The 23,234-nt window shown below is 41.0% G+C and overlaps 1 protein-coding gene across 1 annotated transcript in view; it reads right to left on the reverse strand.

Moving 5' to 3' along the window:
* LOC149167411 (vacuolar protein sorting-associated protein 60.1-like) overlaps positions 1-16,379 on the reverse strand; it is a 96,619-nt gene extending 80,240 nt beyond the window's left edge. Inside the window, exons 1-2 of the mRNA XM_089431534.1 lie at positions 16,153-16,379; positions 15,880-16,031 (exon numbers count right to left, since the gene is read on the reverse strand). Coding sequence (XP_089287660.1) covers positions 15,880-16,031; positions 16,153-16,230 — 230 coding nt within the window. The 5' untranslated portion in view covers positions 16,231-16,379. The remainder of the gene's footprint in view (positions 1-15,879; positions 16,032-16,152) is intronic.
* Between the last annotated feature and the right edge of the window lie 6,855 nt (positions 16,380-23,234).

Here is a 23,234-nt window from a genome sequence, read left to right on the forward strand (position 1 = left end):
CTCTAACTCGATTTCCTCAACAAACCCAGCCCCAAAAAATCGAATACTCGATCTCTCTTGGTGCATCTCCAACTGACCCTCAAGCCTCCTCTTATACTTTTCCTGTTGACGATTCAACGGCCAAGATTAAGTCCCTAATCAATGGCTAAGATTAGATCTGGCTTGATCCTCGTTATTTAGAACTTTCTCACCCATATTATATTAATACACATTAATAGTTTAATTTTCCTAAGTTTAGACTTAAGGCCTCATTAAAAATATTAATTATTTCAATATCCCTTCATCCGAGTGGAATTTCTCCAAACGATTTCTGGGTCTTGGAGATCTCATGTGCCTTAGCCTCTCCGACAATTTTCATGGCCAGAGCACATCTGATGCTACCAAAAATCAATACTCCATCTTAGCGAGGAATGTTCTCTAATAATGCCTCACCATAGAAGCATCACATTGATCTTCCGCATCGATACCTATGTTGATGCTTAGCCTGCTGCCTCACATCCCCTGCACTGCTGCTTCATGTACTGTTGCCCATGACACTGCCACTGCCACATCTGTATTGCAGCTCCCTCTCAACATGTTGCATCATGTTGCCCATAGCACTACCACTGCTAACCGCTACACTGCAACTCAGTTACTGAGAAGTAAGTAACTGACTTCACCCAAATACTGACATCCTGGTCAATTTGGAAGCCTCATGATGTTGAAGCTACCTCTGCTGTTATCCTGTGCTCCCTCTGTTGCCATTGCGTTGCTGCAAACACCTCTGTGCCTCTCGCACTGCTGCAGCCTCCACTGCGCTGCTATAGACTTCTGCACTCTAGCACTGCCTTGTCGCTCCACCACACTTTGCTCCACCCGACACCTATCATCATGCTACTGTCGTTAAGGGCTCCCGTAGTCGGATGTGATCCAAGAGTTTGGGTACCTCAAGGATCCTACCCCCTGCTTGTAGTCCTCCTGACTACAAGTCGATATGTCCCCACCTCTTCTCTAGAGGTACATGAGCACTCATGGCACAATCGTCATCAACCTCGACATCCTTCTCCGCCTTTGCTAGAGCTGCCTTTGAGTCGGAAGCTTCTCCCTTACCTTTCTTCTTGGGGCACTGAGATGCATAATGTCCTAGCTCCCCACAACTGAAGCACTTGACCTTGGAGATGTCCTTCTTCCTCCTCTTCTGAACCCCCTGTTGTCCCGCAGATGCTAGAGCCGCATCCTCCTCTTCCTCTTTCTTGACTCAAACTCCCTTACCGCTACTCCCTGCCTTGGTCAACCTCCTGATCTCTTCCTATCGAAGAGCTGCCCACATCTCCTCCCAACTGGGGAGAGTCACTCTGCCCAAAATGCTTTGGACAAATGTCTCCCAGTCCTCGAAGATTGCATTTAGAGCAATCCTGACCATAAACTCTAGATCCGGTGTAGACCCCACGGAAGTAAGTTGGTTGCGAATTCCTTGCAACCTGAGAAGGAAGTGATCTATCTCCTCTCCTTTCTGCATCTGATATGACCTCAACTGATTTTCCAATAACATCTTCTGCTGCATGGAAGAGCCCTGGTATAAGGTGGTCAAGGTCTGCCACATCTCCCTTGTTGTTGACTTCTCAGCAATATGTGGTATTACACGATCCTTGACCCCGTCTAGAATCATGCATTTCGCCTTTGTTGTGGCCTCCTCATACTTCTCATTTGCATCAGGGTCAACAAGGACAGCTATGGTTTTCAAGGCATAGTCCTTGCGATGTTTATCCAAGATTGCCAGGATCTTGGCCTTCTAGATGACAAAATTGAAAGCCCCGTCCAATCTATCATGATCCCTCAATCCGTTTACTGCCATCTCTACTCCTCTTCTAGACTCCCTCTGAGTCTCGACTTCCCTCCTAGAAATCCTCTGGCCAACTGTCGAATCACTCCTCCCCAATCCTCCTTTGTCGCTACAACTCGAATCTAGATTTCTTGGCTAGAAATATGTCGACATGGTGCTTCCCTCTACCTTGGTTCTGTCTCCTTAGACATTGTTCTGCAATGACATAAACAGCGTCCCACTAGCTCCTCAAAGCACAATCTGCACAACTCCCTTAGCCCCGGCAACTGAAGAATCTGAGCCTTTCAGGCTATACGCGATCATGACTTGGGTTGAATCTGCTCCTCCCGGCCAGCTGCGCCAATCCTTCCTGGCTAAGAAAGATGGTGTGGCTCTGCGTGAGCCTGTTCTACCCCTCTGCCTCTGCATTAGCCCTTCTTCTAGCTCAGAATGTTGTTGCAGGCTCTGCGTGAGCCTCTGCGTCACTCCTCCTCTTGCCTCTTCAGCTCTAGAACAGCGTTGTCTCTCGGGACAGTTGCTTATCTGCCGTAAACTCTCAAATATCTTTGGCTGGTGTCTTCAGTCCTCTTTGATCTGCAATCGCTTTGATACCATGTGAAAATTTTTGAATCAAACACATCAAAAACCCTTACTACAATTTCTGGTTTACTATCTTCTACTTGTTCTTTATATTAACAAGTTATTTAATTACATAAACATCGAAGTAAACACAAATGCAGCCTTCACAGATATACAAATCAACAACTTAAATAAACTGAGACAACACAAGGGACACCGTTATTTCTCGACAATCATCCCCGTAAAAACCCAATGCGAGAAAACCGGTGCAGCATATATGAGGGTTTTATTATTAAGCAAATTTATGAATACAACTAGGGTGCCAAAAATGGTTCACCCTTCAAAGAATACCCTTGGCAGTAGTACCTCTCTGCAAAGATAGATATTCCAGCAAATCAACAACCAGATGATCAACCCCACAGTGACTCTGATTGTTCCTTGCGCCGCTGGACAGCGAAAGCTACTCCACGCACTCCTCTAGAACTGTGTCACCCTCTCTGGAATTGCGTCACCCTCTCCCAATTGATCTACTCTCAGTCTGCCCCACAGAACCTCCTCAGTGCAGCCTCTTCAACCCAGCGTTAACCTCTACAGCCCTCTTTGTTGTCTGCGTCAGCCTCTGTGTCCTATGCAGCTTTTGCGTCCTCTGCGTTGGCCTCCTTAGCCTTTGCGTCAGCCCTCCTAAGCTCTACGTTGCCTCTTCCGACACTTTGTTGCCTCTCTAATATGTATTCTTCAGCCTTGGATCGAAATCCCTTGTTGAACTACCCCTCACTGCAACTGATCTCTAACTCGATTTCCTTGGCAAACAGAAAATCGAATTCTTGATCTCTCTTGGTGTATCTCCAACTGACCCTCAAGCCCCCTCTTATACTTTTCCTGTTGACGCTTCAACGGCTGAGATTAAGTCCCTAATCAACGGCTAAGATTAGATCTGGCTTGATCCTTGTTATTTAAAACCTTCTCACCCATATTATATTAATACACATTAACATTTTAATTTTCTTAAGTTTAGACTGAGGGTCTTATTAAAAATATTAATTATTTTAATATCTCTTCATCCGGGCGGAATTTCTACAAACGACTTTTGGATCTTGGAGATCTCATTTGCCTTAGCCTCTCCACCAATTTTCATGGCTAGAACACATCCAATGCTACCAAAAATCAACAACAGGAATCTTCTGCGCTTTGATAACACTTGATGAAAACGATTTCTTGTTCACAGTTACTCGTGCCCAAAACATATTACAACCTTACAATACACATGCAGTCCTAAAATACAGACTCCACGTATTACCTCACATCACATGCATATATACCATAACGCAAGAATCAAAACATAGAGATAGTTTTATAAAAAAGAACATTGTTACATCTCATGGCCTCTCTGCGCCTGGTTGGCCTACTCATCATTCAACAGTCACCCCTTTCAATGCTCGAAGGCTACAATATATATTGGGAAAATACATCATTGTGGATCACTTCGGATCCCCAATTTTCTCCACGAAATCAACAAAATCCCTAAGATCCCTCATGGATCTGATTTTTCATGCTTTTAATCCTTTACAAAATAGATATTACCCTGGCTTTTTGACAGTTGCACCTTCCAAAACTCGTTCTTGCTAATTTTCTTCGAGGTGGGTCGATGCTCTTGCATCACTTCTTCACAATCCTCTAATTGCCAAATGCATTTGAAATGGAGATAAACTCCTCTTTAAATAGTGTGAGCTACGTCTCTTCTATAACAACATATATTATCTTTCTAACTAACTTCATGACATGTCAACAAATTATTAAATATTGCAGTTAAATCTAGGGTTGACAATATCAACACATGTGGACACCAATCTCCTAAAGAGACGTCACCCTCATCCAAAAATAGGTAATGATATGCAACAAAAACATCCAAGATAGGACACTCCATCCAAATTCAAATTCTAAATGGGTCCGCATAGAAATCGCCCTCCAGTAATGGATTCATGCAAAATACAATATAATACTCTTCAATCTAAGAGGATGTTCTCAAGGGTACACGTAGAAGAACTCACAAAGCGCGGTCTGCATGGGAGATATAACAATAAAATGTTCCTCCTAGGAGAATTTTGTATAAGCAACCTTCAAAATAGAAAGTGGTCCAAAAGATGTATGCAACCAACCTACATGTGCAAATCCCAAGGCAACCAATTCCATGGATGAATCTACAAAATGAAGTAAACAAACCCCAAAATAGTAAGTAGATCATCTCCACAAGATGAATCCAAGGAAATAAGAGTGAACTAGATTTTTGACCCTGCAAAAACTCCATGAAATAATAAAATATATATCTCCAAAAGTGCACTCTCCAAGTACATAGTCAAAATTTAAAAATAGTAAAAGCATCAAGAGCCACATGTGTGGCCCTCCAAGTATGTCACACACCCCTCCATAAAACTCCTCCACACACACCTCCAAGAAAATAATATATGCCAAGTCAATACGATGAGGGCACTCTCCAATGAAAATCAAATGATGATTAGTGTAAATAAAATATCCATGCAATAAAGATGAAAGAGCACCTAGGAGAGGTGTTATGCCATGTAGCTGCATCAACCACCCACAAATAATAAAATATCCTCCAATGAAGGGCATGCTACAAGAATGTACTATGAGTGGTTAGACCTCAATAAAGTAGTACTCCATATGCCATGTCATAAAGATGTTTACCCAACACAAGAGAGTGCACCCTAGAGAAGCATGCCAACCTCTCCACAAATCATTAACATAACGCAAGCCTAGGTAATTGTGCCCAAGAAGGGGGGTGCACCAAAAGAAAGCCTCAATCAACTCCAGTTACACCTTCAAGTGTGAAAGGAAGTCAATGAAGTAGGGTGCCCTAGATATTAACTTTAATTTGGATAAAAAAGATTGATTTAACCATTGAACGACTAAGTCAGTCTCAACATCTATGTGCAAAGGTTAATGCTAAAATAAAACCATAGTGCCCCTTCGAATAGTCACTAACTGATTAAATCGCCATGAACATATGTGTCAATCAAGGGTGCACTCTAAGAAAGTGTTGTAGCATGTAAATAAAAGATGTTCTCCCTAGAAAAATCACACCATGATAACAACAAAACATAAATCCCAACCTAAAGTGCACCACCACCAAGGGATTATCACATCAAAATTCATTATCCAACCTTACGAAAAGGTTAGATCACCATCAAATCATATGCAATACGCTCCCCTTCTAACTCAAACTTAGGAAATAGCATACCAATGAGGGTAATAACATCATGGAAGACATCCACCTAGGGATGTCTAGCAAATGTTAATCATAAAGTTAAATCACCTTGAAAAATATCACAAGGCAACATGAATCATCCCACCATAGCAACATCATAAGAGGAGGCATATAGAAGTGCTAACCCATTAAATCATAAAGTATGTTCCCCATCACACATCCAATAAATAAGGATTGTGAAGAACATTGCCTCTTAGTAACATCAACAAATCATGAAACATCTACCTCCCAACACCATTGTCTAACCCCTTAGGGGACTAGAACCATCATCCATATCCAAGATAAGCATGTATCAAACCACCATAATGAGATAGTGTGCTCCACATCCATTGAAAGTAAAACTAGGGGTGATCAACAAGGCAAACACATGTGAGAAGACCACCAAGCAATAAGCATAATCATTGAACCAAGGAGAAGTGAGACAACGCCAAACCAAAGATCCCCATCAAATGATCGAAGACCATAAAGGAAAGGGCTCCATGAAGATGAATCCCCCAAATTCAGTCCAAGAGCTCCAAGGAACCAGCAGCAAATCGCATACAATGTGATGTGTCGCATACCTTATACCTTGAACAAAATGTTATATATGTCATGTGTCATCCTTTCATGGAGGGCATCCTCCTATAAGCCTCCTCAATTATTCATAGATCATGCCAAAGCACAAAAGATGATGAGTCATGCCTCCAAATTTGCAAACTTCCCTTGGGGAATGTGACAAATATCATTAAATAGAGAAAAATGCATAAAAATATGTAGAATCACTACCCAAAGGTAAGATTTGCAACAAATCACACTCCTTTTAGCTTAGGCACTAATCCTAAATGATCTGATATTCACCCTATGAGTGCCATCAGTCAAAGATTTATTAAACTAAAGGTATTACAAACTCATGTGCTGGTGTGTGTTCTGTGTTATTGAAACAACGGATCGATCAAATTGCCAATACATAGAAAATAAAATGGAAAGACAACAGAGGAATACAGTGAGCAACACAAAGACACAAACAGTTTTAATAAGGAGTTCACCTTATTCTCTAGGGCTACGTCTCTGGTCCAGCTTCAGTGGTGGCCTTGTTTTATTGTGTCTTTCAGCAGAGAAATTACAATACAGGGACTCAATATGAGTTCTCCTGAAGCAAATTTTGCTTGGCAGGGTGGTTCTTGGATTCCCCAAGCCACTTGGAGTACACAGACTCTTCTTCTCCTACCAGCTCTGTGACCCTTGGTCTACAGTGGAAAGAGCCAAATGTGATGCTCAGTCCGGACAGATTCCTCTATGGGAAGGCTTGAATCTTCAAGCTCTCTGGTGCTCGACGCTACCTGTGGTCAACTCGGCCCTCTATCTCTTATGCTTGGCTTTACTGTTCTCTGTGTTCAGTCCTCCTCTCAAGGTTCACTGTTCACTGTCTCTCTTGGTCGCTTGGACTCTTCTCAATTCTGATTCCCAATGAACTCTTCTGGTTCGACTGTCTCTGTTCATGGCTTTAGCCATTCGATCCCTATGCCTGTTCGGTTCCTCTTCCGCTTGCGTCGATTCACCTTCTACAGTTGCGCTTGGAGTTCCCTACGTTCGGCGTCATCATGAACGCTCAGGGAGTGGCCACTTGTCCTCCTCTAAATGGTGCCAGCATGCTTCGTCGGTTTGTTTCTTCAGTTACGCCATGGATGCGTTCTTCCTCCACTGTGGCGGTCAAACGAATTCCAAATCCCTTTAGAACGCGGCTTAAGTCCCTGTTGATTCCGCTTCTTTCCATCGGGTGCAATCTCAGTCGTCCGATGTAGGCCCTCCAAATCCGACGCCATACGCACGTTTCGCGCGATTGACTTGCTTGACCGATAGTGCGCGATCAACGGCAGTTTTCTCTCACCTCCGCCTGCCACGCGTCGATCGATGTATGGAATCGCTCCTCTTCTATCCAAAACCTCTTACCGTTCAAGGGCGCCCCGATCAAAACCGTCTATTTCCAAAGCGCGGGTCCCGCCTTCGTACTTTAGCGCTTTTACCTTTTCTCGCCCGCGGTCCTCCGATTCCCCCACGCGACCAGGTGCTCGGGCTTTCCCATTTTGGCCCTGTTCGCTTAGCGATGCGCAATTAGAGGCGCTAATTGCGCATCAAAAACCTCGCCCTTTTCCCATTCCGGGGCTCCTAGGGGCTACTTTGGCCTCCTGCACGGTCTCCATCGGCCTTAATCAACGCGCTTTGACCGAGGTCCTCGTCGTTCCATGTCCGCTGCCATGGCCACTGGTTCAGGGTGTTTTTTATACTGTTTTGGATTTCATTAGAGATTTGTTAGACCTGATTCAGTCATGGTTCTTGACAGTCTTTTTATGGATCCAATTCGAATCACTAAATCAAGAACTCTTGCTTTCAAAGTCACTTCCATGATATCATGCCCAAGATACAACTCTTGGTCATGATCATCAAATCCACTATCCTTTATGGTTTAAAGGTTTGAGGACCTCGTACGCTCCAGGTCAATGAGTCTAGGATGGAACACACCATCCTTTGCAAACAAAGGGCTCCTCAATGCATCATCCAAGGGAAGTTCAAGGCACATCCTTTGTACCTCAAGGCCATCTTCAGACTTGTCTACTTCCTTCACACGATCCATACCTAGCTCTTTACCATTTTGAGGTTATTGCCTCCACAAGCCCCCCAGGACAAATACATTGTTGCTTTTAGGAAGCTTTTCAATTACTTCGATCAATGGTCATCTCTCTTTATCACCCTTCCCCTTGCATGTAATTTTTATGTACTCTAAGTCACCTCCTACCATCTAAACAGGACCTAAACCAAGTGAATTGAGAGGAAATTTTGAGATCAAATTACACCCCATTCCTAAGCAAACAAAGTCAGGCACATTACAAAGTGACATTAGGACAAGAACTTGGCTATATAGAAAGTTTGAAGGATTGTTGTGAGGTTGAAAATTAATGACGATTGAAGTACCCTACTATCTGATCTAGATGTGCCCTACATTACAAAAATTTATATAATGCAAATGAATAGGACAGGAAGGATGAAAGTGGAGGTCAGACATATTACTGTAGACAATACACCACATGCTTTTTGAACTTTTGAAATAACTAATTTTTACTCTTTTTGCTCCTAATATATTTTATCTCCCTTGAGGTTGCCATGCAATCAATTGTAGTCATGTTATTATGGTAGAAATAGAACTGAGCCTACAACAGATCAACATTGTTGACTCTACATTGGCATGCTACTCTTTGTTTTCCAACTATGTGGCTTCTATTTTTGTAAATTATGTAAGCTCCAAGGAAAACAAATATTTATTTTGGCTCTATTTCAAACTGATCCTTTTGCTAGTCCAATAAAAATGCTTTCCAAAAAAATTGTAAAAAAATGATAGCGGTGAAAGCAAATTAGGCTAGTAAAACTGTTTTTTTTTGTAAAGTGAAATCTATTACTTCAAAACAAGAAATTCATCAAAAAGGAGTCATAAGTCGCTTTGACCTCTCTCCCAAGAGACCAGACCACAACCAAAATTGTACCTCTGCAAGGACATCATAGACATACAATATCTAATATAACTAAGTTTAAACAAGCCTACACTAAGGTGTTGACCTATTCTGCCAAATGCATAAACATTTACAAAAAGAAATCCATAGGCATGAACATAAATCATCACAGAATCAGCAGGGAGGTTCTGAATCTAAGCCCTCTACTAGTATCAGGGTTGTTGGGTCTGCCAAAGGTCTAGAAGTTATAGGAGGAATGTCGAGGTGTTGTTCAATTCAAGCCAACCTTCGATCCATCCTATGTTCCACCAAGACTCGAGACACACAAGTGCAGGGAGATGCACAGGGGAGACATTTGGGAGTACCCTCAAATTTTAGGGAAATTTCGGGGTTGCAAGGGGGCATCAAGGTATATAATGAAAGCATAAATAGACTAATAGTAATACATTGATCCATACATAAAATTTAAATTCATAATTGAATTAAATAATGACATACATTGATCCATCCTCATCATTCATTTTGATACATACATCATTCATATGACATACTCATCGTTCATCCATACCATGAGATTCAATAATAAAATATTAAAATTCAATAATGAAATATTCAAATACATTGATCCATATCATTCATCATTCATCATTCTATAATCTACATTGATTTAAAAATTAAATTCATCATTCATCATTCTAGAAGAGCTCAACAGCGGGCAAGAGAGAAGAGCTCGACGGCAGGAGAGCAAAGCTCGACAATAGGAAAGCACATCTTGACAACGGCAAGAGAGCACAGCTCGACGACAACAGGAGAGCACAGCTCAACGACGGGTAGGAGAGCACAGCTCGACGGCAGCAAGAGAGCACTCAACAGAGCTCGACAACGGGCAAGAGAATTTGGGAAATGAATGTGTAAGTTAACCTAGGTAAGTTTTAACTTTTTATTTTTAGTTATGTTTTATTTTTATTTATTTTTAAGTTCTGTTTTACTTTTTATATTTTAAGTCTTCTAATATGTGAATTTTCAATCTTTTAATTATTAAGTGTTATTAGACAAATTCGGGAGGGGGGCCAAAAGCACCCCTTTTGGGGAGTCGCATCCTCCACATTGGGGAAACGCACCCCTTTTGGGGAGTCGCATCCTCCACATTGGGGAAACGCACCCCCAATGTCACCCCACGACTCCCCAAAAGGGGTGCGTGGGGAAACGCACCCCTAAACGTCCCCCCGTCTTGGGTGCGTGGGCTGTGAGGGGTGCGTGCACCCAACCCTAGGGGACACGTCCCCGTGGGGCACTGGATCTATCATCTCTAGTACATAGTCATAATGCTTTAGATGATCGTGCATGTGCATCCAAAGTTTGCAGAAAATCCCTCCTCAATACATGGTTGTCCAAAAGTGTGCAACCCGAGAGGAGCTTCATTTTCCAATATAGATCTATTGCTTGTATGTACTAGTTCGCTCTGCTCCCTATTTGCCCCGTATCTAAAATCCATTGTTCCGATTGCACCCTCACTTCAAAATGCGAAAGAGAAGTTTGTTGTGACGAAGCTTCCCTTTCCGACCAGTTTAATTCTTTCTGCACATTCACAAGAATCGGTTCACAATACCTTGCAGTAAAGCCAGCTGTCCTATTCTAAAGGCGGGAGCCACCTCTCCGGGCTCGCTCTTTATAATATGCAACACCTCTTTGCATGCAACTTCTTTACCTCAGCATAATAGACTTAACCTCAACGCCCTAGATAGAAGGTGGTAAAAAATTTTGGGTAAAAAGATCGATTATCATCTACTAGGACCACTAAGAAGGTTCCACTACCCTGCTTTGTTACCAACAATCACACACCATTGAAACCCTAAACTCTTCAACTACCAGTTCTCTCGACCTGAGAGTACCCCCTAGCCCAAATTCAAATGAAAATTCCACCACCCTACCCACACAAATGAAAGAATGCCAAAGTCATATCTTCTGTCAACCCCCCTCCAAAATATAATTGCAAGGCCCAAGCAAACACAAGATAAACTTTCACAACCTCCCTCCTACTTCCAACTAGAGGACACCCATACCAGACCTAGCACAGTTAGAGTTCAGAGCAAGAGTTTTCCCCAAAAACTCTATTCCAAAACCCAAGGCCAGTGACTGCCACCAAAATCATTAGGAAGCAATCTTCCAAACTTGTCTCAATACCTTGACTTCCCACAAAGTAAATATCAGTGCAATTGTCTGTCAGACCTGCTCTGCTTCCCACTCAAAAGCAAGGAAACAATACCATACAAATAGACATTTTCCAAAATTCTCTAAAAGTCCATCCAATAGAAAGGGGAGCTTCCAGCTAAGGTTAAGGGGGAGAAAAATAAACACAGACACAACAACAAAGTTCTAGAGCTCGAACCCCATCTCCTTGTCAGATTCTTGAGTTGTATGCACTCCTTGCATGGCCCATGGTGACTTCCAAAATCCTCCCTTTTGTTGAGGAAGGAATTTATCGCATTGAAATCCCCCCACCAAGCTCAAACACCAACTTTCCTTTTCTCAACTATCGCCCATTAGAAATCGATCTACAGACTGCAATTCTTTACAGGTTGGCAGCGCCCCTTACATCTTCCAACTTCCTTGCCCCTATCACCCTATTCTATTGTCCAAACTTTCTCTAGTGTGCTCCAAGATATAGCATCCCTTATAAGAATAGTTACCATTATACACAACCCAGTTAACATTCTCCTCACATGTGCAATGTCGCTGACCCCCTCCCATTGGCAACAATTCCACTGGCACTTGGCTGGGCTTATTAATGCCAATTGCAAGCTAGAAAGATTGCCAAGGATGGCTCCACCAGCTGCGAAATCCCCCAAACAAGCTTCCACCTTCATGCACAACGTATACTCCCCATCCTTTCCACACGCAAGTCACCAACCTCCATGTTGTGCTGTATCTTCTGGCCCAAGGAGTATTTAAACCGCCTTATGCCCGGATGTGCCACTTGCAGGGGGCATGTTGCCACGTCCCCCTGCCTATTGGTCAGGTGCGGTTTCTTTACAGATAACAACATGGTTCTGCCATCCCTAAAACTATTGCATATTACTTACTTGCAACGGATGTATTCTACAGAAAGCTACTAATTATGATCAAAAACTGTGTTAGAAGATGTTTAATCTCAATGAAGGAATAAGAGTCGAGACTCTTCTCTCTTAAATTTTTATTGATAGACTACTATCTGAACGAGATGCAGTTTTGTTACCATTTTCCAGGATTATTAGCAGATCTAAGGTTGAGATAAAAATTAGGTTGCTTTAGCATTAAGGTGTTTTCCCAAAATTGGCAAGGGTCCCAAAAACCAAAATATCGAAAAAAATTGAGAAAATATCGATAGAAATTAGCAAAATTAAGATACCACCAAAATATGTGTAAAAATCAGAAAACATCAGCTAGGCCAAAAAATCATGATTAGAAGATATTTTCGCAATAAAATCGGGATTTTTACAACACTGATTGGAATCTAGTTTATCACTGTTGGACTTGTTAATAATCTGTTGTTTACCAATGAGGAAATAGTTTGTTGTGGAAATTCAGAGTGTTAATTTATCTATTAAGGATCCATTCTTGTTGTGGTCTATCTTTTAGGCAATTTTGGCAAAATTGTTACCCTTCAGACCTGGCAATCAAAAGGAAGTATGCTCTTTGAGGTGCAGACCCTTGGGACATGTTTCTCAAAGTGCTTCCAAAAATCCTGGTGGGGGTCAGAGCAATAGGCCAGTTGCTCTCAGCCGAGTGCCAACCAGTTGGAGACCCCAATTTGATCCCCACTAGCTGCATCAATCCAGCTCTTGCCAGCAACTCTAACTGAGGCTGGGAAGGGTTATAGTGGTAGCAACAGATGTTGAACTCTTGATCTGTAATGAGCTGGTGGATACTAGGATATGTGGTTACAAATTCCCCTGTCAAAAAGATAAAATAAAGATTTTAAAAAGTGCTTTGAAAAATTATTAACAATGATTTGACAGATGAATGGAGACATCAGTGACATTCAATATAGATGTCTGTCACATTCAAATTTATCAAACACATTTGATAGTTGAGACCTAATAAAAGCCTGCCATCATGCAGAAGTGGAGAATCAGGGTTCAGGTGGCACATAACTGATCTGAAATGTGCATCTGAACTTCTGAACTTCAGCATCACCATTTAAGGAAACCCTATTAAGAGATTACTTGCATGTTATTCCCTTTTTCATTCTTTACCCCTCTACTTTTGATGTCTTGTCAATTTCATTTCGAGACATGGATTTCCATCTCCTATGTCTAATATGTTTGGGATGGTTAACAACACCCCCACCCAACACCACTCACCCCACAAAGAACTAAAAAAAACTCACTCTGTCTCCGCTTTAACTTTTATGAAACTTGATCTGTAGTTAGATCTGATCGATAAAAGTAAATAATAATTAAAAAGCAGAAAATAAGACTCTGTGGGCATTCATGCCACGTTAGCAGCAAAGTCACTTATAAATGGTTGGAGGAAGACAGTTTTGGGGAATTTTCTGTCATGAGGGTTTTCTGCGTTTGTTAAAAGACAGATGGACAGTGGGAGATGAGGAGTCTACAGTAAGGAGTATGCAACATGGGCTGCAAGAGGAAGACAAAACAGGAATGAGGGATGCTGCCATTGCAATTTGCAGGACAGAGCCAAGAATAATAAGAACAGAGTATAAAATCCTTGCTGCCAATGCTAGGGTGCAAGATGACTTGCATCTGTGAAACTCTCATTTAATAAATAAATTATTAGATTTCCTTCTGAAAGCCTGTGTTGCAAAATTGTTCTTTTGCTGTTAATGTTTGACCACTGTTCCTTATGGCTGTAGCATAATATAGTTGAACAATGACGTGTATCGACAAACTAATATGCCCCATTCCTGTGCATCCTTGAAGTCTCGTTTTGCTGTTTGGGAATTTGTGCCGAAACCTGCATTAACAGATTTACATGGACATCATCTTTATCATGTCTAGTGGCTTCATTTATTTGTTGTTACAAACACTGCATAGTAGTTCGGTTTCCTGCTGTAAAATCTGTTCGGCGAGAGCTGCCTGGACTGATTATTTTGGCATCAGAGAATTTCATTATTGGAAATGCCTCCCATATTCATTTTTGTATCGAATAAAGTTTTTAGCATGTGGGCTTGAAGACGAATGGCTGGACACAAAAACCAGAGCCAAGGCTGAGCAAAAGCCAAAGCCAAAGTCAGAGCCTGAGCTAAAGTCAGAGTCAGAGCCTAAACTAAAGCCAGAGAGGCTGGGCAAGAGCTGGAGCCAGGTCCTGAAAAAGAGCCAGAGTTCAATAAAAGGAAATGATTATTTAAAAGCAGAAAATGACATCCCGTGAGCTTTGTGCCAGGTCAGCAGCAAATTCACCCACAAACGGTTGGAGGAAGACAATTTTGGGGAAGTTTCTATCATTGGGGTTTGTTGCGTACGTTAAAATGCAGATGGATAGTGGGAGATGAGGAGGCTGCAGTCAGGAGGATGCAGCACAGGCAATTAGAGACACACCTAAGAGGAAGGAAGTCTGCTGTCATTGCAAGATGCAGAAAAAACTGGAATAAGAACGGAGCATCAAATCCTTAATGCCCATGCCAGGGCACAAGATGAATTGTAATATCTGTAAACTCCCATTAATAAATAAATTTACAGTTTTTTTATCATGGAGTCTCTGCTGTGTAATTGATCTGTTGCTGTTAATGTCTGTTTTTCCATTCCTCATTGTTGTAGCAGAGTATGGTAGAATAATCAGGCAGATAGTTAGATTGTCCTGCTCCATCTGTCAGCGTCATTGTAAACCTGTTAGCAGCTTAGCTGTAATGATTTGTGATGTAATTCGTATGGGGCATTACCTTTATCGTATTTAATAGCTTGGTTTAGTAGCTGTATTAGCAGCAAGGTTTCTCCTGGTGGAAAATATGTTTGTCAGGAACTGCCCAGAGAGGTGAAGACTTAGTGTGACATAAGCAAGTCAATGTAAATGGGGTTTTGGCTCACTAGTGAGGTTGATGGAGTATTAACCCATCCACCGTGTTCCATTCTCTCTGTGGTCTGTTCCCCCTAATAGAATGTCTCAAAAAGGTATGAGTTCGAGTGCAACTCACCAGTGATTTGTCCTCGTTATGCTAATAGGTAACGGAGGCCTGGGACAACCACCCTAGTTTCAAAGTCTATGTTTTATGTGCCAACGGGATCAAACCCATCCACCAGAGTTCCAATGTGAATAGGGCATTGGTTCACTGGTGAGGTTGCTGGAGTGTTAACCCATCCACCAGAGTCTCATTATCGCTGTGGTCTGCTCCGCCCTAATGTGTCTCAAAAGCTATGTTGTTGAATGCAAGTCCCCGGTGATTTTGTCCCTGTTATGTTAAAAGGTAACAGAAGCGTGGGACAAGCGCCTTAGCTTATGAGCCTATGTTTCCTTTGCCAACAGAATTCGAACCCCCAAGCCCACCCCCCAAACAACACAGCCTGGGACATCCACCTTAGCTTATGAGTTCTGTTTTTTTGGCAGCAGGATTCGATCCCCCAAACCCACGGGTAAGAAATTGCCACCCACCAAACAACCATTCAGGCACAGCTCAATTACATTTTGTGTTCAAATTCTCAACATTCAGATAATTTTATTTTCGTGATTAAAACATATTAATCTTGAACAGATTAAAACCCACGCAAATGTTCAAAATGCAGAGCATATACACATACATTTTTTTCTGCTTGAGGACGCGCATAGCCCGTGCTTTGATAGCGTTCTGAGAAGGACCCGGTCGGGTCCTCTTGAGCTGCTCTTTGTATAGGCAGAGCTCCGCGTCCAATTTCTTGATCTTTTCATTAATCACATCGCCTCTCTTGTTCATCTGCCCCAACAACAACAAGAAAAATTACACAGTGGACTCTATCATAGCTACTCGAGAGCCACTTCGTCCGATCATCCATGGCAGCTTACATTATACATGTAATAATTGCTTAAACGCTTACCTTTTCAGAGGCCTCTTCCACAGATGGAGGAGGAGGGGCCGCTTTCTTCTTCTTGAAACTGAATAATCGCTTCATCATCTTTGCCTGAGTCTAACTCTACAATGTACTACCAGTATCGATGAGATAATGTTGAGGCTCGCCTCCTGCAGCTCTGCTCTACTGTGCTGGTAACGGAATGTTATCGGTGTCTGGTTTGCCCGCCAATTCTCCGTGGCCATACCCTCTTAAATTCAAAGCAATTTAACGGAAGGGTGGAAAACTTTTACAAAATTGTGAAAAAAAATTATTCGAATATTATAAATATTTTAAAAATTATTCCAATATTATATATATTTTAATATATTTCAAAAGAAAGGAGATGGGAACAGTGTTGAATTTGCAACGCGCTTTGTCTTCTCATTTATTTTTTTACCCTTTTCGTTATCCATGATGACGCTCAATTCAAGATTATTTTAAATCTATTAACCCATCCATTCCGGTGCACTATACTTTTCTTTATTCAAATATATATTTTTAAGTAAACTATGGGGGCTCTTTTGTCATGTAGGGAAAACAAAAAACCTATTAAATGGTTTGAATGGAGATTGGTCGCTCCATTAATCAAAGGATTAGTGAGCACGCAGCTAACCTCAAGCACAAGAGAACCAAGTCTTCCGCTTTAGCTGAACATGCGGAGAGTACTAAACATCATGTTTGTATTGAGAAGGCGGGAGTTATTGCTAAGGTTTCACAGTTCCATCACCGGAAATTTAGGGAAGTCCTTGAGATTGAAAAAAAGACCGAACAATCTCAATAGAGAGGATGGATGGAAGATCAGTAGTTGTTGGATCCCAGCCCTCTCTTCCTAGTCGTTTTCTTCCCTCCCTCCTTTTTTGCTTGTTCTTGGTCCTAGTTTCCCCTTGTCTTCCCGTATCCTTCTCTCTTTGGCCTTTATTAGTTATGGCTAATCGATCACAGAAGCCTCAATTCAACTATTCAAAGAGTTATGAATTTTAACTTTGACAATACCTATCTTAACATGGAAGAGATATTTGAACGCTCGAAGTGATTATAAAAGTGATGTAATTCTTATTAGTCCCTTCCATCTAGGCATGGCATGGGATTATAGTAATCAGTTTTATGTATTTGACATTAGGTAGTTTTCAGTTTTTGCGTTATTTTTTTTTCATGTTTTGTTATTTTGAGATTAATCTCTTATTATTCAACTTGACAGACTTATTTAGCCTCTTCCCGAGGCAGAAGAGGCTGGCTATATAATATTCTACCTTTAGCCTGTTCATTTTTTGAAATATTTTGCACTTGCAAACTAATGTTGACATTAGTTTGAGCTTATTTATGTTATGTATTATTAAGGTTTGTTTGCTATTGTTGCAGGTAATTTCAGTGGAGTTGGAGCTAGTTACAGGTGGATCCATGCAGATCTAGGTGATGGGTGTGTCGATTGACCAACTAGATCTAGGTCGATCTGGGTCAAGGTGAGTAGGCGAGATTCATCCTCTCCAATGGGTCGTCAACCGATGAAGAGCTTCCTTCAGTAGTTTAACTGAGAATGAATTAGAGACAAGGACTGTGCCCGTACTTCCAGCATGTGGCACCTGCACCTTTCTCTACAGAAACTTCTTGTTACCCTTTTCTTCTCATCGAATTCATCAATGAATTATGTCCAGTGTTCAGTCGAAGAACTTTCAAGGACTATTTTAGGGTATCCTTATTCTCTACTGGTATATTTTCTTCTTGAACTTCAATGGATCTTTCTGTAACATGAGTGTTGATTTCGTCTCTCGCTCTTGCTGCTACCGACTATCACTTTCGAAGGCGAACTATCACCAGGGAATAAGCTACTATCACTTTCGAAGGCAAACTATCACCAAGGAACAAGTTATGTATCGATACTTAACGGGTTATTGACTGGTACTTAACAGGCTATTGACCGGTCCTGCAATTCTTCAAGTCAAGTTGGGGCGATTGGAAAGAAATGAAGGGATGGATCGAGGACCTCAAAACAAATAGGTAGTACAACCCTCAAGCTTGGAGTAAGGCTTTGAAATGAAGGGTGCAGGGCAAGACTTACAGACGGGTTGGCCATGTCAGGCCCCTTTAAGCAGGTTGATATCAAAAGCCTATAGCATAACCTCTTCCAAGCCCATAGCTAGTAGCAGCATAAGCAAGGGCAGGTGCGCCAGTTGAAACAAGGGGAGTAGCAGCAGGACTTCAAGTTTACCTTTCCTCAGTAGCCTTAGCCGTTGATTCAACGCCAGCTTCTTCTATAGATGAAGCAATTACGACAAGCCATAAAAAAGTCAGTCATCTAAGCCAACCACTACCCAAGAGCATAAGCACTAGTACCAAGGCAACAACCATATGTATGGCCATAGCCTTGAAGTGCCTGCCCCAGCTTCTCTCCGTCCAGTTCAAGATCCAGCCCTCGCGGTCCGTCGAGTCAACTCTCCAAATCACTTCCTTACTACAACGTTCTCTGCCTTCTCTACCTGCCTACCAACGATAGGCGAACGAACAGAAAGCAGGGGAGCGAAGGCTTGTTATCAGAACTGGACAGTGAGGTAATATGACATCTTTTTGTGAACCTACTATATCTATGACATTTGTGTTGGTTAATTTGGTTAAGTTGTTAAGCTGATTTGACGGAGGTTAACACAAATAAGATAATTTATATGTGTTCCTTGCTAGTAATTTATTATAAACACATTTCATTTGATTCAGCATTATGCATGTAGAGTCGTCATACGTGTGACGGTTTAGGATACTTACGTTAGTGGAGGATTGTTTGGATGGAAGACCAGACGCGCATAGTGGGTCGTTGGCCACACATAGTGTTTCAGTTAATACCAGAACCTTACAATAGTGTTTCATTGCGGACCTGACCTAATAGTTCAGCGGTTGGTCCAGTAGATTAAGAAGCAGTTCGTAAAGTAGTTGATCCAGTGGGATGTTTACTCTTAGAAAGGCTTGTACCTTATTCTCATGGGTTTTTACCACGCCTTGCTTTTTTCACATAGAAATTTAATGGGATTAATTGCTTTTATCACTTTCTTTTTACTTTTAGATTAGAAGTGAGGCTTGTCCAAAGGCAAAAGGTTCAAGGTGACCGAAAAAAGGTTCCAAGGTGAAATTCCTATCTCTGTGGGGCTGACTTTTGCGGGACTGACTTCAATTGAAAGAAGGTGAAGGCTTCCGGCTCATTATTCCTTATGGCTAATAAAGGCATCTGACTTGGTGATGAAAGCAAAAGATTGAAGGCTTCTAGCAAAAGGGTAAGGCCAATATCTATGGGACTTCGCAAAAGGCAAAGGCATCCAGCTTCTCGAAGGTTCAAGTTGAAAGGCTAAGTATTCATGGTGATATACTAAAGGCATAAGACTCATTATCTAGCTCCTTAAAATCAATCATCAATTGGACTGCTTGCTTTGATTCCTTATTTACTATCGTTCCGGGTTTACTGATGGATGGAATTATATTGCTGCTTTGTTATTTCTGCCTCCTCTGAGTTGCAAACTTGACATCATATAGTTTTGATGCTTGTGGCAACCATGAAACATTTTGAAAAATCCTTCTACTGGGAAGGGCATTCGTTATAGGGAGTCAGGGACAAATGGTTATAGTGGACGGGATCAAGCCTGGGGATCCCAACATAATCCAGAACTTTATGGACATTATGAAAGTAAAGGCACCTTCATCTACAATTCAACAGTGAATAATCACATTTTTTTTATCATGACATGGATTTGGAATGCGATGGAAGGAGGAAGCCTAGGCTCTGATCTATCCAAATCAAACATTTTTTTCACTGGGAATCTTGTTTCAAAATTCATTATGGATCTTCTCACGAGACCTGCCTTTAGTTTCTTATTCTTGAGTGAGTACCCACTTTATGCCTTGCTTCAGGCAGTAATATTAATGGGGTAGTCTATTTTTGAACTAGGCTTAACTAACCCCTAGATACATATTTATGGATTCAGACAGCCTTACTGGGATAGGAGCTTTCTTTATATGCCTACGTTTATTATGTGTTTTTTCCTTGCCCTCTCTGTTCATAACCCTTGCATAGGCTCACCTACCTGAACTTAGAAATAGATCTTACTAGTTGGGCTTGGGCACTTACAGCATTGGTATTGACTTTGGAAAGAAGCCTACTGGATTCATATTAGTTCCATGCTACCAACCTTTACTGTTAACTACCCTTTCACCGGCTCACTTATCCTGAACTTAGAAATTGGAAGGGCTTAGGTGTTTGGAACATTATTGCTATGAACTTTATATTCCTACTTTAGTCTTCCTAGCTTCTTCATCAATGAGTTGGGCATCACTCCATGTCATGCTTCCAGGGTGAAGGCAATAGTAAGAGTAGTAAGAGACTACACCATCACTTGCTTTTTCTTTTATCGGCTATACCATCACTTGCTTTTTATTTTATCGGATGTTTTCTTTCAGAAAGGCTTGTACCTTATTCTCATGGGTTTTTACCATGGTTTGCTTGTTTCGCACAGAAAATTTCTTGAATAGGCTAAACTTCCTCCCGCAAAAATGCTTCAAAAAATTGTCAAAACCCTTCACATATGCCAATTTGTACCTTGCTCTCATGTTTTGCTTTATTAATTGCGTGTCTCATAGCTGCTCTCTTATTTATGCCTCCTCTGAATTGCAAACTTGGCATATTTTAAACCAAACAAACAAACATGTGGGTGGGATTTTCTATTAAAGTGGTTTACTTAGGGAATGATGCGTAGATTTACCGTGTTGAATTCTCCAGCACGGGTTTCCTTGGAAATATCCTATTAGAATAACTTTGAAAAATAAAACATCTCTGTTAGAATAACTTTGAAAAATAAAACATCTCAAAGAATGTTATTTCCATGCTAAAATATTATTATAGATTTGACCTAGTTCACTTTTTGACACACATTAAGGTAGTTATGTTCTCATATCAAACATAGCCCTTTTGCAAATTTCGACACTTAGTCCTCATCAGTTACAACTTTAAAGCAAAATCTAGCTTCTCTATTCAGTTTCTTGTTTGCTTGGTCCTCCCCCATAAGCATAAGCATTCACCATTGCTCCATACCAGGCAACCAACTTTGAATACCCACCCAATATAGAGAATACAATGAATAACTGCATCCTCTGCCTTTGCCATGTCAGTTGTCAACCCACTTGTGTTTGGTAAGGCAATGTGAGATGTCAACCGGCCTGTAGGTTACAAAGGCAAATACAGCATAGGCTAAGGCAGCTTTAGGAGCAGGAACAATAGAAGTGTAAGCCAAGCCAAACAAAGCATTCATTGGAGTTTTATTTGTGTTTCTAAGCCCACTCACTCAACGTTGAACGTCTATAATAGGTCTAGCTGCTAATGAAGGTATCTAAGAAGTTCAACCCAACCCTTCTACTCACTAAGGTATGATAGACAGGTGGTGATCAGAGTATGGTGATCAAGCAGATCATGGTCTTACCGAAGGCCAGTATTCTTGCACACTTCACATGTCTATTCAGAGTCTGCCACAATGAAAGCAATTGAAAATCCGATAATATTTTGCAGACCAACTAACACAATTGCCATCGAGGATTAGTTGCCATCCCGGGACAATAATTTTAGTTTATAAAAAAACCATGAAGAATATAGAAACTTACTCATTCCTAATGCATAATATACAATTACATCTCTATATTTTAACTAATGAAGAAAACTGGTGAACAAATAGTGCATGGAGCAATTCTTAAGCAAAATATACTACTAAAAACTTACTCATTCCTATTGCATAATATATAATCATCAGCTGGACCTATATTAGCCCAAGAACTGCCCCGACGGTTGGCTTGTTGAAGGGCTAATCTGTTAACTATAGATATTAGAAAGTACCTGCGAAGTAGCAGCTCCAAACAAAATCATTGATGCACGAAATATTATTGCACAGGCAATGCCATAGGAAAGAACCCGACCCTATGCAACACATTATGTCATTATCAATCTTAAACTTAACGGGAATGTAGAATAGAAGAGAATATTATTCCTCCATCTAAGCATCAAACATGATGCTCTAATTTTACACAACAGGGCCTAAAAATGCAAGGAACATTGGCTCTGTCACATGCTGTAAGCATTGATAGAATAAAAGCACATAAAAAGGACAACATCAAGGTAATTAAACAGGCCCGATACATTAGAGGCACCTGAAAATACTTGAAAATTAAAATGAACACAAAAAGATTGTCAACCGACAACCTTTGCTCCAGCAGATATCTGAAACAAGAAAAATGAATGCAGAAGATCACTATTTTCTCACATAATCTCATTGCTAGCTTGTTACTAAAACAATTAAAACATATTTTCATAGCCTACCCTAAAGAAGCAAGTTGCATTCTAAAATTCATTAATAGAAATTTGAATTCTAAGGTTCATTCCAAAGCATCCATGATTTTTTTAGTTTGAAAAGATAGGTTTCCCCACAACAGTCGCATTGTCCTATAAAGTGCTTCCTCTTACTAAAAGCTCCATGGGAACTGATCTCAAATTTTCTTGGATCACAGTAACTCACATGAGGCTCTAAATTTGCTTCAATAACTAACATTGATCTCTTCCATATAAAATGTATAGTTACACCTTGATCAGCAAACACTCATTTAGCTTTTCCTGCAAGCAAGAGGTGTTCAATACACTGCCTTTTAGTTCTGATCAACATATCTTAAGCATCTAAAGCTTCTACAACCTTATAGTGCGTACAAAACAACCCACAAATCCCAGGAATAGGTCTCCTTGTTCCATTTAGAGGATATCTACTTGCAAGATTGTACTATGATATAAACCCATTTGTCTACAGGAAACTCTCCAATGTGTTGCTTTGACAAGCTTTGCTCCAGCAGATATCTAAAACAAGAAAATGAATGCAGAAGATCACTATTTTCTCACATAATCTCATTGTTAGCTTGTTACTAAAACACCTAAAACATATTTTCATAGCTTGCCCTAAAGAAGCAAGTTGCACCTTTAGCCCTAAACCATGGGCCCATAGAGAAGACATGAGTAGTCTTAACTCAAACAGAAGATAAAACCTTTCTAAGCAAAATCAACA

This window comes from Pinus tabuliformis, chromosome 5_1 (assembly GCF_031772625.1).
Source record: "Pinus tabuliformis cultivar Carrire ecotype Pingquan chromosome 5_1, CPIR1, whole genome shotgun sequence".
Taxonomy (NCBI): Eukaryota; Viridiplantae; Streptophyta; class Pinopsida; order Pinales; family Pinaceae; genus Pinus; species Pinus tabuliformis.